The sequence below is a fragment of the Gopherus evgoodei genome, chromosome 7 (assembly GCF_007399415.2).
Source record: "Gopherus evgoodei ecotype Sinaloan lineage chromosome 7, rGopEvg1_v1.p, whole genome shotgun sequence".
NCBI lineage: Eukaryota > Metazoa > Chordata > Testudines > Testudinidae > Gopherus > Gopherus evgoodei.
Genome location: NC_044328.1, coordinates 31,668,019 through 31,685,140, shown reverse-complemented (window position 1 = coordinate 31,685,140; position 17,122 = coordinate 31,668,019). Strand labels below are relative to the sequence as shown.

Below are 17,122 nucleotides of genomic sequence, written 5' to 3'. Positions count from 1 at the left end.
GTTTAGACCCAACATTCCTCCATTTGTAGCTTTGAGATAACTATTAATCAAAAAGCTACACCCTATTTCAAGATCTCAAGGGCCGCTTCGCAATTTCAGCCTGGGCCAATTCGAAGAGAGTAAGGCTTTTAGCTGAAGTGGGAAAAGAATAAACTGACTTACATGAGTTTATGAGGGAGGGGACACACTGAATACAGCAACACAGTATTATAAGGACTATTATGGCCCCAACAACACCCACCAAGAGGTTTTTAACCCACCCAAGTCCGGGCAGCCAATTTCATAAGGCTCCCCACCAATCATAAGGTGGCTGGCCAGAGGAGTAGTTTTTAGCCATTTCCCTTAGGTGTTTGGTACGTTGAAAAGTGTCAGAGTAGGTGTCATTTACAAAAACACAGCATTTTTTATTTATGAGGGCGCAAGTTCCTCCCTGGGCTGCTAACATCATATTTAAAGCCATTCTGTTTTGCAAAGCTAACTGGCGCAGCTGGGACATTTCCCCGGCCTGATTTTCAAATAGGGTTGCAGTTTCAGTGGTCAAAGATTTTAATAGTCCCTGTAGACGGATGATAGCACCCTTCAAGCTAGTGTGACCAGCCCACCGCTGCCAGGACAAACCATCACGGAGATTAATAGCTCTGTCAGTTTCACGGATGTTACGAATGTGGGGAAAATGAGGGGGAGTGAGGGAGATGCGAGAAGGCGGTGCTAGCCATGCCAAATAACATGACCCTGCCCAATTAGGGGAGAGAAAATAATAAGCCTTGGGCCCGCACACCCAGTATGTTCCATATAATGCGTTTTGGGTATTCCATTTCTCAAAGTAGGAGGTAACCCACCACCCGTTGTACCACTGTTCCCCTGGTAACGCAGAGGGGTCGTTGTGTGAACTGCAGAGGCACAATTTGGTAGTGTTGTCCTCAAAGGGCAGTGTAGTACTGCTTGAGCAGTTGTAGAAGGCAATTGTGTATCCTTTAACAATTAGTTGGACACCCTTGAGATCTGAGCAGGGCTTTTTAAAAACTGACTCTGAAAACCTGCCCTTCCATGAAAAAGTTGAAAAGGTTGGATTGGGGTGAGGGATCCACATATGGGATAAGTGGGATGCGCAAGGCTTGAAGCCAAGATTTTTACTAAAGGCGGTGCCATTAAAATATATGTTGCATTTACTTGTTCCCACAAAAGTTGACCCTTTTTCTTTAACAAAACACAGTGATCCTGTTTGATTGGTTACCCTGAGATATTTGTTAATTGGCACTCCTGTTTTGTCCCATGTAAGATTGGGTTGGACTGGATCTTTTATTTTAGTTGGTGGCATCCAAGTTATATTAGCAGTGGTTAGGGGAATGGGTGTGAAGGGGAGTCCCTGTGCTGCATTTACTGGAAATTGAGTACATACCCAGCAATTACTTCTATTTCCTAAAATACGAGTTTTAACCTCGTGGGAATATCTAATAAAAGCATTATCTTCATAAGCAGAAAATAAACTAAAAAAGCATAAAAAAAACCATACAGTTGTCAGAATAAAGGGTCCTCTCATTTTTTTCGAGTCAATTTAAGTCTAATGTCTGAGAGAGGTAAGCTGGTCCACTGGTCGAAGGCAGTGTCCTCAGTGGTGACAAGAGCTGCTGGTCCGTCACTGTGGTCCACTACGGCTGGCTTGACGTGGGAGTGGTGGATCCAAGATTTGCGTCCTTCCAGGAACACTGCAGTCTGGGTTGTCAAAAGAACCTGGTGGGGTCCAGTAAACCTTGGCTGGAGGGTGTTGTCACGAACGAACTTTTTGGCCCAGACGAAGTCCCCTGGTTGGAACGGGTGGATCTGTTCCTCCAGCGGCACGGTCTGGGAAAACTGCGAGGCTTTCCAAAGGGTACGGAGGCGAGCCTGTAGGGAGAGAAACTGACACGCGGTCATATGATCCCCTCCCAATAGTGAAACATCAGCACGTGGTAGCGCCCCGCCTTTGAAAGGGGGGTGTTCATAGAGCAGTTCAAAGGGGGATAATTCCAATGCGCGGGTTGGGCGAGTACGAAGGTGAAACAGGACCAAGGGAAGTACCTGAGGCCACTTTAATCCTGTTTCCTGACTGTATTTAGCCAATGTAAACTTAAGTTCCCTATTCATACGCTCAACTTTCCCGCTAAACTGGGGGTGGTAGGGTGTATGAAAGGAGTGTGAAATGCCCAGTGATTGTTCTAAACGGCCAAGGACATGACCAGTAAATGTCTTCCCTCTGGGGTTAACAGGAAGCCCAGATATTGGACCTTCTGTGAGACCCACTGAATCTTTTTAGGGTCTACCTTGTGGCCTGTGGTGTGTAGGTATAATAAAAGTGCCTTACCATCGATGCGGAGGGCAGCTTCTTCGCGATTACCTAATAGGATGTCATCTACGTATAGGACCAATGTGGATCCCTGCGGACTGGTGAAACCTTCCAAGTCGTGGCGGAGGCACTGGCTGAAAATCGTGGGGCTGTCTCTGTAGCCTTGAGGAAGTCGTTGCCAGACATAACTTTGTCCCTCCCAGGTGAAACCAAAGAGATACTGAGAGTCTGGGTGCACAGGAATGCTGAAAAAAGCTGATTTTAAGTGAATAACAGTGAACCACTCAGCATCCCAGGGGATTTGGCTGATGATAGTAGCTGGGTCAGGAACTACTGCATGAAGAGGGACCACATACTGATTAACAACTTGTAGATCCTGTACAAAGCGCCAACGAACAGGGTCTCCGTCCTTTTTAGGAGGCTTTTTGACAGGCAGTATAGGGGTGTTACAGGGAGTGCGCTGAGGGCGGACTAGCTTTTGTGCAATGAATCCCTCGATAATGGGGCTGATGCCCTCCCGGGCTTCCAGCGACAGGGGGTATTGAGGGACTGACGGGGGGGTTAAGGAAGGCTTCACCTGAATCCTTACGGGCTCTGCCGAAAGGAGCAGGCCAACATCAGTGTCAGAAATTCCCCAGAGGGTTGAAGGCAAGTCAGTGAGGTCAGGGGAGAGAGACGGGGGTGTTTCCCAATTACCCTGAGTAGGGGCCGAATCTCCTAACACTGTCATCAATAATCCTACCCCTTCAGGAGTGCAGGTTAAAGTAGCCTCAAGCTTACAGAATAAATCCCGGCCCATCAAAGGGATCGGACAAGCTGGGGAAAAAAGAAAACGGTGAGGAAAACATTTATCAGCATAAACAACATTCAAAGGCAAAGTGAGTTCCAGAGACTGTGGGTTGCCCTCCACCCCAGTCGCAGTTTTAACCTCAGAGGATAGCCAGGGAGAGGGGGCATGATTTAAAAGAGAGAAAGTAGCCCCAGTATCAATGAGGAAAGAGACAGGCAGTCCCTGGACTGAAAGGGTTAAACGAGGCTCTTTGCTGGGAGGGGAGAAAGTGAGAAAGGAGCCGGCTAAAGACATTAAGGAAATAAGACCATTACATTGTTTGCCTTCGCCCCCGGGGTACCGTTATTGAGGAGGCTGAGTTTGCTGCGGCTGCTGCTGTTTCCCGTAGTTGATCCAGGCCTGGGGAATGGGCTGAGCTGGTGGTGCAGGGGTGTATTCCTCACTTGTGTAAGCATCTGCGGATGCAACCAGACCCTCTGGGCGTCCCCAGGGGCATTCACGTTTAAAGTGACCGGGCTGTTTGCACTGAAAACAATTTCCTGATGGCTGGGGTCGCCAGGACCCTCTTCCCCGAGCACCCTGGAATCCCCTGCCACTGCCACGGCCTTTGCCTCGAACACCGCCGTGAAAAGCTAAAGCCATCAGCTTATATTCTTCCTTTTTCTCTTTCTTTTTACTACTTTCCCTTTCTTTCTCCCAGGCAAAATCAGCTACGTCCAACACTGAAGTGACTGACTCACCTTCCCAACCAGGGCGAAACTTTAAGAAGTAATCCCTTACAGGGGGCACCGACTGATTCACAAAAAATGAAATAAGAGTAGGGTGGTCTGCTTTTCTCTCAGGATCCATCTGAGTGAACATTTGGGCCCCCTCCAATAGCCTCGACCAGAACTTTCTGGGCGGCTCATCAGATTCCTGCCGAATCTGCATGAACTTAGCCTGATTAGGCGAGCGGCGAGCCATTTCCTTGAGTCTCTTTAACAATTGCTCTCGATCTGTTTGCAGCTGAGTCAGCCTTGGCTGAGTCCAGTCTAGGGGATTCCAGCCAGCGGCCAGATCCCGCCTATCCATCCAAGTACGATTAACTGCATTGCTATCTTCCCATGTCCTTTCTGCCATTCACAATCTACTACGTTCCTCTCCGGTCAAAACTCTATTTAACAACTGATCCACATCCGTATAAGTAGGATTATAACTTAAAAACAATCTTTCTAGAAGTTCTATGATCTTTCGGGGATTTTCCCCAAAAGACCCTGACAACTGTCCCCACTCTTTTAAGTCCCATTCTAGCCATTTTTTATATTCCACAATATTAGCATGTTGTAACCGTCCATCATTGCCCATATAAGGTTGATCGTGCACCTGTAAAGGCATCTTTCTAACTATGCTTTTATTACTCGCAAGAGATTTGACGGGGACATTCTCTGGGCTATCCTCAGGGGGGGGGGCATGCACCCTGCCGTACCTGCTTGGACATTAGCCTAGTAACTACTCCTCCCGAGGTTTGCCCCTCCATTTCCTCCTCATCCTTCTGCAGAAATTCCAATCTGGTATCCTGCAGATTTCCCTCTGCTACAAGGAGAGAGTCCCCCTGTGGAGGAATAGGGGCAGGTGCAGAGGGGACCAGCTGACGAGTCAAAACACGCCGTGGTCTACACCCTTCATCGAAATAACCTGGAGGGGGTTCACTCTCGGGAGAGTACCTGACTGCCATAATTTTTAAAGATTTCCACAGCTCTGCTGCTGTGTCCCAACAAAACCAGTAACATAACTGTCCCGGATGGTCTTTTTCGATCTGGCTCTTTACTCCTCTTAAGGCAGCCTGTTCGAAAGAGCCATACGAAGGCCACCTCATCTCCAGGTCGGCCAATACCGCGGTATACCCAGTCCAATTCCTTACACATAGTGTGTACAACTTCTTCCTAGACATTCCTGTCTGTACTGGGAGTTTCCCTTTGTTCCATAACTTATTTACAATCCCCAACGGACTCTCAAGAGGCACGCTAGTCCCTTGACCCATGGTGTCTGACAGGAGCCCTCCAACTGGCGTTTACCCTGCTGTCCAATACACGACCCCTCAATATTGAATTGGCTGGGAGAAATCTCCTGTGGCGCCTTGCCAATTCATATATGAGTGGTCTGACCACTGGACAGAGGTACCGCACCAGAAGGAATCCCGGACGAGCCCCCAAATTGTTAGGTAATAAAGCAAGTCCTCACTCACCTCTCCAGCACCCGAGTTCGTGCGGAGTTGGTATGGGGCACACAATTCTGTCAGACCAGACACCAATGCGTTAATCAACGGGCTCACACTATCCTTAGCTCTCAAAGCTTTAGATTAAGTGTGGCCCCTTTATTAGGGGTGAGCATCAATATTTATACACAGAAGTAAACAAAGTGATTAACAAAAGATAATGGTCATGCATAATCAATCAAGATTTTACAGGAAAAGCAAGTTTAACAAGTAAATGCATAGAGATAAAGGCTAATGGCTACTTGAGAAAGGGGGTGTCATGAGTAGTTTGCAGGTCAGTGCTTTGTTCGATAAAGGGTTCAGAAAGGATTATGCAGAGACGGCCAGTCTGGGTGTGTTTTGGCTCCCCAAAGTTCACCAAAAGTTTAGACCCAACAAAAGGAAAGTGAACATGCACGAGCCTTTGTAATCTGAGCAGATTCTCCAAGCACTTTAGACTAACTCACTGGTAAGGACAAAACATTAAAATAAGTTTAGTAACTACAGAATGATAAGTGATTATAAGTGTTAGGCACAGAGTACATAGTTGGTTTCTTAAGAAATAAAAATAGAATCGCAGCCTAAATTCTAACTTTAACAGATTAACACTGGATATTCCATGCATTTTACAGTTCTTAATACACAGGCTGATGTCCTGGGGCAAGTCTCCACAGTTCATTGTCTTCCAAACGATCTTCTAGGTGTTGAGATTAGGGAGTAGACAAGCCCAGTGATGATATCATCAACCCTCATTTATAGTTTCTTTCCACATGCTAGAAAGATCTGTGCTGTGAGGTGGGGGTCAGGTGGCCCCCATTGTATACGTGCCCTCTCTGAGGAGTCTCTAGAAGAGTGGATGCTTGATGAGACATCAACACCTGTCTGGCCAATCTAGATGTAAATCTGGCTTGTCAGTGTTAGTTACTCCTTTGTGGCCACTGAAAGGCTAGCTGTGGGCATTTCCCTTTTACTATGTATTACAGCCACAAATACATAGCATTACTTCATAGCTTCCCATACAGTGATAGTACATACAATTCAACAGGATATTACTGTTAAAAAAATCAAGACTTCTTAAATGATATCTCCACAAGGCATGCATCATACAAAACATATAATCATATCACATCAGTGAATATGGGGGTTCCAGAGTGCTAGTTTGAGGTACAGACTGTCATACACTGTATTAGACACTTAGCGATAGCAAGTACTATAAAATATTACGCCAGCAGTGCAATATGCAAGTTTAGAAAATTTTAAATGTGGGATCTGCAGTTTAATTTTAAAACTTTTACTTTAAATCTATCTTCTGGTAATTTGTTTTTCATAGTTGACTGAAGACAGCGAACATGTTATTAGGCATCAAACAGAAGAATTTGTAGATCAGAATTTCCAGGAAGGTAGTGTAATAAAAATACTTGTCTTTGCTCTTGATTGATATTGTTTGATGAAGATGCACTTATTGCCTGAGCTGGCACTATCGTATACATTTATTGGTCCAGATTGATACCCACACTCACATTGAATAATACCATATTCAGTGGGACTTCTCATGGTGTAAGGCAGCAGTTCTCAAACCCCAAAGTGGTTTGCGATCTAAGTTCTCTCTAAGGTGCTCGTTCACATGGCCGTGCAGTAGTCTATTAAGCGCTGAGCAGGCACTCAGGGCTGCAGCACAGAGAGATGCCTCTTCCCCAGCCCTGGACCTGCTGCGGCCAGGGGAGAGGCGCCAGCCCCAGCCCAGCACAGGACCTGCTGTGTCCTGGAGAGAGGCGTCTTTCACGAGGCCCCAACCCAGCCCTGACCTGGACTTGCCGTGGCGGGGGAGAGGCGCCTGTTCCACGGCCCCAACCTTGGAACTGCCGCGGTGGGGAGAGACGCCTCTCCTCTCAGCCCAGGTGCTGCTGAGGGAAGAGAGAGCTGGTGGTGAGTTCTCGCTCTCCGCTTTGCCCTTCTGCACCCCAAATCCCTCATTCCTGGCCCCATCCCAGAGAGAGCTGGTGGGGAGTTCTCTCTCCTGCTGTAGCCCCACAGCACCCCAAATCCCTCTTTCCTGGTCCCATCCCAGAGCACGCATCCCAGCCAGAGCCTTCACCCCCTGCACCCCAAGTCTCTGGCCCAGCCCTAAGCGCCTCATCCCTAGCCCCATCCCAGAGCCTGCATCCCAGCCAGAGCCCTCACCCCCTGCTCCCCAGCCCTCTGGTCCAGCTGTGAGCCTCTCATTCCCAGCCCGTCATTCCCAGCCCCTCCCCAAAGCCCTCACCCCCAGCTGGAGCCCTCACCCTCCCACACTCTGAACCCCTCAGCCCCACCCCTGCCACATGAATTTCAAGGGACACGATTATAGGACCTAACCACATCAACCACACCATCAGAGGCTCGTTCACCTGCACATTTACCAATATGATATATGCCATCATGTGCCCCTCTACCATGTACGTTGGCCAAACTGGACAGTCTCTACGCAAAAGAATAAATGAACACAAATCTGACATTAAGAATTATAACATTCAAAAAACCAGTGGGAGAACACTTCAGTCTCTCTGGTCACTCAATAACAGACTTAAAAGTGGCAGTTCTTCAACAAAAAAAACATCAAAAACAGACTCCGATGAGAAACTGCAGAATTGGAATTAATTTGCAAACTGGACACCATCAAATTAGGCCTGAATAGAGAGACTGGGAATGAATGGGTCACTACAGAAACTAAATCAATGTGTTAGTCTCTAAGGTGCCACAAGTATGCCTCATTGTTTTTCCAAAAACTAATTTCCACTTGCTAAATACTTACACCTTGTCAACTGTTTCAAATGGGCCACCTTGTTTACATTGGCCTCATTAACACTGCAAAAGTGATTTCTGCACGTTCTTGTCAACTGTTGAGAATTGCCTACTTCCAATTAAAATTGAATTGGCTTGTTAGCGCTGACCCCCCACCTTGGTAAGGCAACTCCCATCTTTTCATATGCTGTGTATTTATACCTCCCTACTGTATGTTCCACTGCATGCATCTGATGAAGTGAGTTTTAGCCCAGGAAAGCTTATGCCCAAATAAATTTGTTAGTCTCTAAAGTGCCACAAGGACTCCTCATTGAATTTTGTTATGTGCACCAATATGGAGGTGATACACACTTGTGCCCCCTCTCCTCCCACCCAGAGCAGCAGGGCTTGGGTTCTACCCCCAGGCAGTAATTTTGTTGTTAGAAGGGTGTTGCAGTGCAGTGAAGTTTGAGAACCTCTGGAAGTGTATAACAATTGGGCCCTGTGTGAATACATACTTTTCTATATTTTCAGGGTTGTCAAACTAACAATTAATGAAGGTGATTGCAAAATGTTGAGTTTGATACTTGATTACTTGATGATTACCAGTTCTGTTCATTCCCTCTAGGGGACCTGGCATTGGCCACTGTTGGAAGACAGGATACTGGGCTAGAAGGACCTTTCTGACCCAGTATGGCCATTCTTATGAGTGAGATTTTTTAACAAAATGTGAAATACATTGCAAATATTTTCATAATAAGAGATACAGCCTCCCCTCCTGTCATAAACAGATAGCTAAGGGTTAATGTCTCTTTCACCTGAAGCACCTGACCAGAGGACCAATCAGGAAACCGGATTTTTTCAACTTTGGGTGGAGGGAAGTTTGTGTCTGAGTCTTTGTTGTCTGTCTGCCTGCTTTCTCTGAGCTTTGGAGAAGTAGTTTCTACTTTCTAGTCTTCTGTTTCTAAGTGTATGGCCAAAGAGATCAGATAGTAAGTTATATGGTTTCTTTTCTTTGGTATTTGCATGAATATAAGTGCTGGAGTGCTTTGATTTGTATTCTTTTTGAATAAGGCTGTTTATTCAATATTCTTTTAAGCAATCGACCCTGTATTTTGTCACCTTAATACAGAGAGACCATTTGTATGTATTTTTCCTTTCTTTTTCTTTTAAGACCTGTTGGAGTTTTTCTTTACTTCAGGGAAATTGAGTCTGTACTCACCAGGGAATTGGTGGGAGGAAGAAATCAGGGGAAATCTGTGTGTGTTGAATTTGCTAGCCTGATTTTGCATTCCCTCTGGGGGAATAGGAAAGTGCTTTTGGTTTCCAGGACTGGGAACGGAGAAGGGGAGTCACTCTGTTTGGATTCACAGAGCTTGTGTCTGTGTATCTCTCCAGGAGCACCTGGAGGGTGGAAGGGAAAAAGGATTATTTCCCTTTGTTGTGAGACTCAAGGGATTTGGGTCTTGGGGTCCCCAGGGAAGGTTTTTCAGGGGGACCAGAGTGCCCCAAAACACTCTAATTTTTTGGGTGGTGGCAGCAAGTACCAGGTCCAAGCTGGTAACTAAGCTTGGAGGTTTTCATGCTAACCCCCATATTTTGGACGCTAAGGTCCAAATCTGGGACTAAGGTTATGATACCTCCACAGCTCACTTAAATTTAATTCAAAGTTAAGGGGGGGGGCTACATTTTTAAAATTAGCATAGCATTCAAATAGTGAATGCTACAAAATGGTTTCAGTTATTTACTTTTATTACATATTTATTTTGATTAGTAAAATCTGAGAGTCTGTCTCAGACTCTAGGCCAAATTATTAAAACAATTATATTTTATTAGAAATTAATCCTTTTGTGTTCACATACAACTTTTTTAAAAAATCACATTTAAGATGAAACTTTTCTTTCCAAAGTTGAATTTATTTAGAAAGTTTGATCCCAGTTTCTCTAATTGTTTGATGTTGGCAAGGAAAAAAATACACTTGTCCCGTAAAAATATTAACCACATTTTGTTTGACAAGTCCGTGTCAGAAAAGCTGAATTTCAAAACTTGTCACCTCTTGGAGGAGGAGGGCCTTTGTTAGGTTTGAAAAAGGTTAGTTTTGATATATCAAAGTATTGCCTATTTGAAAATGGTATGCTATGCATATATGGCTCCAGATTTTAAATCTAGAGGTATGCGCTATGGTCCAGATTCTCAAGCTGGTTAGTCCAGTGTAAAGCATGAGTTAACCAGGAAAACAGGTGGAGTTACTTCTGATTTACAGTAATCTTAAATAAGTACTTGGCCACTTCTGGCCTCTTTAATAAAGGTAGGACGTTTTCCCCCTCCGTTTGCCTCTTAATCTGTTACCTTCCATCAACTACCCAGCACTTCAGTTGTCATCTTCTCCCCTAGATCATGTTTCTATGAATGTGATGATTGGAATTAGAATTATATACTGAAGTCCTGCTGAGCAGGCTGGTTTTCCTGGAGCCCAGAGAGAGAAGGAGTGGCCTTGTTCACAGTAATCAGTGCAAATTCATGCACTGAGCATGGGAGGTAGCTAAACCAGGAAGCAGCTGCTGAGTTTAAATTATTTGATCCTTCTTATTTGAATGCGTGGGGAAAAGATAAGGGAGGTTTGGATGAATGATTGTTCGTATATTCAGTATAAAACGGTAAAGTTAACAGACATCAAATTTTCAAATTGAGCTCAAGAGGCCATATATTTTGCTTTTGTTTCTGTAGTTATGCCTCAAATCAGCATGAGTATGCATGAATATGGTAGCTAGTAGTCAGAGTTCTTCTTTCTGACATTTTTTGTATGTAATTTTAGAAGCCAGTTTGAAAATTTGATCCTGGACATTTGTGTTTTTCAGACATCCAGGATTTAAAAAAAATAAAATAAAAAAAATCCTACAAATTGTACATGTTACAAGATTCTAGTTATATCTTCGTGATTCTATCTACATCTATAAAACTACCTGATGAATACTATTTTAGTTTGTATTTCTATCTAATACCTTTAATAAGAAGACCATTCTATTCACTATAAATAATTAATAATAAATGGGCTATGCACTGCAGAAGAATATACTTGGAAAAAAATAGCATTTAGTACCACAAGAAGGTGTGTTAAAAATGTTATGCTATGCTGGCTTTACCCTAGATGTGGCTGATGTAGAAAAACGAAGGAGTGTAACTGAAGCATTACGAGGTAGAGTAAGAGAGAAGCTGAAAACATACAAGGTAACTTATTTTTCTTGTACTGTACTTGTAATTTATTGTTTAAATGAAACGTGCAACAAGCTACCTTTTTTGTGTGTGTGAAAGTGTCAGAAACAGATAAGTAAGAGTTAATAGAACAGAAGTACTTCATATCTCTTTTGCCTTGTAAAGAGTTAACAAGATTAGTGAGCCTGGCTGTCACCTGACCAGAGGACCAGTCAGGGGACAGGATACTTTCAGATCTTGAGGGAGGAAAGTTTTTGTGTGTGCTGTTAGATTTTGGTTGTTGTTCACTCTGGGGGCTCAGAGGGACCAGACGTGCAACCAGGTTTCTCTCCAATCTCTCTGATACAGTCTCTTATATGTCCAGAATAGTAAGTACTAGGTAGATAACCTGAGTTAGGCTTATGTTTGTTTTCTTTATTTGCAAATGTGTATTTGGCTGGAAGGAGTTCAAATTTGTATTTTGCTGAAAGGATTTTAATTTGTACTTGTATACTTAGGCTGGGAGGGTATTCCCAGTGTCTAGAGCTGAAGGACCCTATAACATATTCCATCTTAAATTTACAAGGATAATTTTTACTGTTTTTTCTTTCTTTAATTAAAAGCTTTTCTTGTTTAAGAACCTGATTTTCTTTTTATTCTGGTGAGACCCCAGGGGATTGGGTCTGAATCCACCAGGGAATTGGTGGGGAGAAAGGAGGGAAGGAGGAGAGAGAGTTTAATTTCTCTCTGTGTTAGGATTACTTTCTCTCTCAGGGAGAGTCTGGGAGGGGGAGAGAGAAGGAGGGGGGAAGGTGGATTTTCCTCTCTGTTTCAAGATTCAAGGAGTTTGAATCACAGTGATCTTCCAGGGTAACCCAGGGAGGGGAAGCCTGGGAGAGGCAACGGTGAGGGAAAGGGTTTACTTTCCTTGTGTTAAGATCCAGAGGGACTGGGTCTTGGGGGTCCCCGGGCAAGGTTTTGGGGGGATCAGAGTATACCAGACACTGGAATTCCTGGTTGGTGGCAGCGCTACAAGTACTAAGCTGGTAATTGAGCTTAAAGGAATTCATGCTGGAATTCATTCGTCCATCTTTTGGACGCTAAGGTTCAGAGTGGGGAATTATACCATGACAGGCTGAAAGTTCAGTCAATTTAGAAAACTTTTCTGCTGTGCCACACTGTTTGGAACACCTCCAAAAGTCAAGTACAAGATCTGTAAAAGTTGTAAGTGAATTAAGTTTTTGACTTTCTGCATGCTTTTCAGAACAATGGTTGTCAATTGTTTCTGTAGAAAATAAGTATAATACTATACCTCTTGTTTTAGGTTGTACAAGAAGAAAAATCCACAGACAAAAAGCTCTCTGATACTAAAATATACCAGAAAAAGACTGAGGTAATACATTTTGCAAATAGTAAACAAAATAAGCTATATACATTATATTCAGTTCAGTGCAAAAAAATGCATGAGTTAAGTTTCCAATAGTATCTTTAACTCTGATGAATGACATGAATCTACTCACATCTTGTTATTAAATATGTTGGTTAATATATTGCTATTTGTAATTGAATGTATATATAAAAAATCCAGATATCCATTGTAGCCAAATTAACATTACTGTTGAAATGTTAACTGTTGAATTTTTGAATTTTTATGAGCTTAACTGTATAACCTGAATGCTGCATTTGCATTTTCTGCCTTTTTTTGTGATTCATAAGGTTTGATCCTGCACAAGAGAGGTGCAGAATGTTGTGCATAATGGCCAGACTTGGCAGAATTTTTATTTTATTTTTTAGAAATTTGATAGATAATAGTGTTTATTTGTAAGCATTTGCCCCATTTTGATTGACTTAAATTTTCACAATTGCAGGAAATTATGGGGGTCAGACAACAGGAGGAATAATTATTTAATTACAATAGGTGTTGACATTCAAAAAGTCAAAGCTTTATAACTGTTAAAACACAAATTGTCAACATCATATGTCAAAACATACAAAGTAAATACCCTTAAATCAAACTCATAAGTTCTCAAGCAGCATATTTCTTACTTTGTCTATCTGTAAATTTTGATTTTTATTGATGGAATTATTCTAGATTAGTTTGTATGTATATAATGATATCAATGTCTCTCAACATTCCTGATCGCCATGACCTCGGCAAGAAGGATAGGGGAGATACCAGCTCTGGCACATCCCTTCTTCACAGTGTTCTTCCCTCACAAAGTCACGCTTAGACCACATCCAAAGTTCATTCCCAAGGTGACATCTGCATTTTACATGAACCAACTGATTCACCTTCCAACCTTTTATCCAAGCCTCATCAGGAGGATAGGGAAACCATGCTCCATATGCTCAATGTTAGGAGAGCCTTAGCCTATTTGACAGGAGAAGAGTTTTTTTAGAAAATCTCCAAGACTCTTCCTCTCCATTGCGGATAGGTTGAAAGGCCCAGCGATTTCAGCTCAAAGACTCTCCAAATGGGTCTTGAACTATACAAAACTCTGTTACTAGATTCACAATTTAGCACTCCCATCCACAGTACACTTTACGAGATCAGTCTCTTGTCCATTGCCTTTGCCCAGGGTATCCCTATATCAGAAATCTGCAAATCAGTTACCTGAGCACCTGCATACACTTATGCCATATTGGGGGACTCTCCTGCAGATGCCTGGGTTGGCACCACAGTTCTGTCATCCATGACAGACTCGACTCTGAAGCCCCATCCTTCAGTGGGAGGTCCTGCTTGGGGCTCACCTACAGTGGAGCACCCATAGGGCCTCTGCTTGAAGAAGAAGTAGTTACTCACCTTGTGCAGTAACAATGGTTTTTTGAGATGTGTGTCCCTATGTGTGCTCCACGACTCACCCACCTCCCATCTGTCTCAGAGTGCTCTGCAATAACTCTTCAGTAGAGAAAGAACTGAGGAGGATTTGCCTTTGGCAGAGCACGAGGTAGAGGGCAGCACATGCATAGGCTGAACGGACACTGTTACAAAAGTTCTCCAGTCAGCAGTACAGGAACGCAGATATACCTAGAATGAAGCACCCACAGGGACACAATCTCAAAGAACCATCATTTCTGCACAAGGTAAGTAACTTCTTGTGATCATCTCTGATAACACTGTTCTACAGCCAAAATGCTTCTGAAATAAATGTAGTCCAACTTTACTAATTCTGGGTCACTGAGAACGAAAATGATGCTTAAAATTGTTGATTGGCTCTAGTTTTCAAGATATGCTATTGGGTCAGTATATACGACCCTTGACTTGGGAATGGCGGAGGGTAAGTGAGTTATAAAGGGAAGGGATCTCAGTTTAAACCAGAAATGACTAAAATACATCTTTGACTGGATCTATGAATAAATCTATGACTGGGTTTGGACAGTACTTGCTTTTTAGGCAAAACAATGAATGCTGCAATCTGAAGCTGGTATTGCATCATACGTGATCTGAATTGCATCATGTTGTTCCTAGAAGTCATGGATAATGCAATCATAACAAAGCTTACATCACTCTGCTGAACAAATTGCCCTATATCAGCTCTAGAAATCATACAGTGTCGTGTTCTCTTATTTGTCAGTGTTTGATTTTGCAAAGGGACACATTTCTGTTTAGCCAAAGTGAGCAGAGATGCCTCGTACCTGTGTGAACAGTGCAGATAACTTCTGCTGTGTTTGTGGTGAAGTAACTTTCGCATCACAAAAGCACAGTATAACCACTATGGTTAAGAAAGCCTATCATCTTTATTTTGGCTGCAAAATTGGAGATCAGGACAAGAGGTGGGCCCCACACATATGCTGCAACACTTGTGCAACAAATCTTCGCCAGTGGTTGAACAGGAAAAGGAAATCTATGCCTTTTGCAGTGCCAGATCATACCAGCAATTGTTACTTCTGCATGGTGCCTCCAGTTGGGAAAGGTGTGTCTCAGAAGAAAAAGTGGACTGTGCATTATCCAAACCTTCCATCAGCTATACGCCCAGTACCCCACGGAGAAGGACTGCCGGTTCCTGATGCACCAGAATCATTCTCACTTGAGTCAGACGAGGAAGAGGATGAAACTTCTGGTCCTGAACCATCAATGTCACAGGACCCACATCTTCTCCCATCCTCCTCCTCTGAACCACACCTCATAACACAAGGTGAACTGAATGACCTTGTCAGGGATTTGGAACTACCCAAGAGTAAGGCAGAGCGGTTGGGCTCCAGACTACAGCAATGGAATCTCCTGGCAGGCTATCAGGGCAAATGGAGCCCATCAATGCTTGCAGACTATTGCTGGACAGTGACAAGAGATGCTCCATTTAATGAATACAAGAGACAAGCCAAGAAGCGCCGAGTAGACACTGAATAGGACTAAACTATGTACATAATAGTTTTTTGCCTTTTGTTTCATAATAGATTTTATTTATATAACCCTTTTGCTGATTTTTAAAGTGTTACATAAACAGGACAGGTGAAATATTATCATGTAAAGCAACCATAAACACATGAAAAGACCTAGGTTTACAATTTATGATTAAAACTCTACTATCTACACAATATACATAGACATAAAATGTAAAAACTTAAATATCTTAGAAACAGTAGCCAATCAGTTGTTTTAATTGTCATATTTGAATTCAGCACATCAAAATACATAATAAATATCACATTTTATCTCTGAAGCAGATGACTTCTCAAAAATTGTAGACCAGTGTAACTTAACTGAAAATCAAAACAATTTTAGACTCCTAAATCTGAAAAAGATATATTTTTTTAATTACATACAAGATTTTTACTTCGCTCCATAATATTAATGATTACTGAAGATTAGTGTTTATGCTTGGGGTTTGTTTTTCATCCTTAGATAGAAATCTTATCAGATGACAGTTTTACATTTTTTATCATGACTGGTGAAGAAGGCTCAGCATTAAAAGATTTGGACAAAAATACATACCAGGTATGGTATTTTTTCTTCATGAAAATCATCTCTATTCCTTAAAGAATAGCTCATATTTATCTAATCCTCCTTGTGTATTCTTAATTTAACTAATGCCACTCTCCTTCAAGCATCTATCAACTATTGTAAAGCACCCATCACTGTAGTATCTAGGCACATTTTCTCTTTCCCCAGGTAATTCTGTGCCTCCTTTCATGTCTCCCCAAAAAATTTCCTCTCCTATGAATTGCACCTCACAACTTGTTTCAGTTAGCTGGCTTTCAATCATTGATCACTGTTGAAGTGCTCCTTTTGCCAGTTTTGCTCCTGAGCAGGGCCGGCTCTACAGTTTTCACCGCCCCAAGCAGCATGTCGAATTGCCGCCACAGACGGCGGGGACAGTCCGTGTGCTCTTAGGACGGCAGACGTGTTTCCATGGCAGCAGCAGTTCGGCGGCAGCTTCTATGTTTAGCTGAAGCCACCGTGGACAGCTAACATAGAAGCTGCCGCTGAATGGCCGCCACCGCGGAAACCCACGAGCCGCCCTAAGGGCACATGGACTGTCCCTGCCACCCACGACGGCAATTTGGCGTGCTGCTTGGGGGCAAAACAACAGGGACTGTTGCTCCCTGCAGAATGCCACCCCAAGCACCAGCTTGGAATGCTGGTGCCTGGAGCCGGCCCTGCTCCTGAGCACAAAAGAGTTATTTATTTATATAAGAGAAAAAAGAAGGTTAACTTTACAACTCAGATATTTGCTACCCATAATTTATGCCCATAAAATAAAACACAATCAAAATGTCCTTACAAGAATTGTGTCCCCTCTTGTTTTGTTTAATTAATTCTCCTAAAACATTGTTGATGATGTCTTTATTCTTTAACACTTGGTTATAAGCTTATCAAGATAGG

General features: G+C 43.1%; 1 protein-coding gene across 1 annotated transcript in view; it reads left to right on the top strand.

The window, feature by feature from the left end:
- The window catches only part of CC2D2B (coiled-coil and C2 domain containing 2B), a 117,930-nt gene that overhangs the window by 13,805 nt on the left and 87,003 nt on the right, over positions 1 to 17,122 (top strand). Inside the window, exons 2-4 of the mRNA XM_030570320.1 lie at positions 11,255 to 11,334; positions 12,623 to 12,691; positions 16,142 to 16,234. Coding sequence (XP_030426180.1) covers positions 11,255 to 11,334; positions 12,623 to 12,691; positions 16,142 to 16,234 — 242 coding nt within the window. The remainder of the gene's footprint in view (positions 1 to 11,254; positions 11,335 to 12,622; positions 12,692 to 16,141; positions 16,235 to 17,122) is intronic.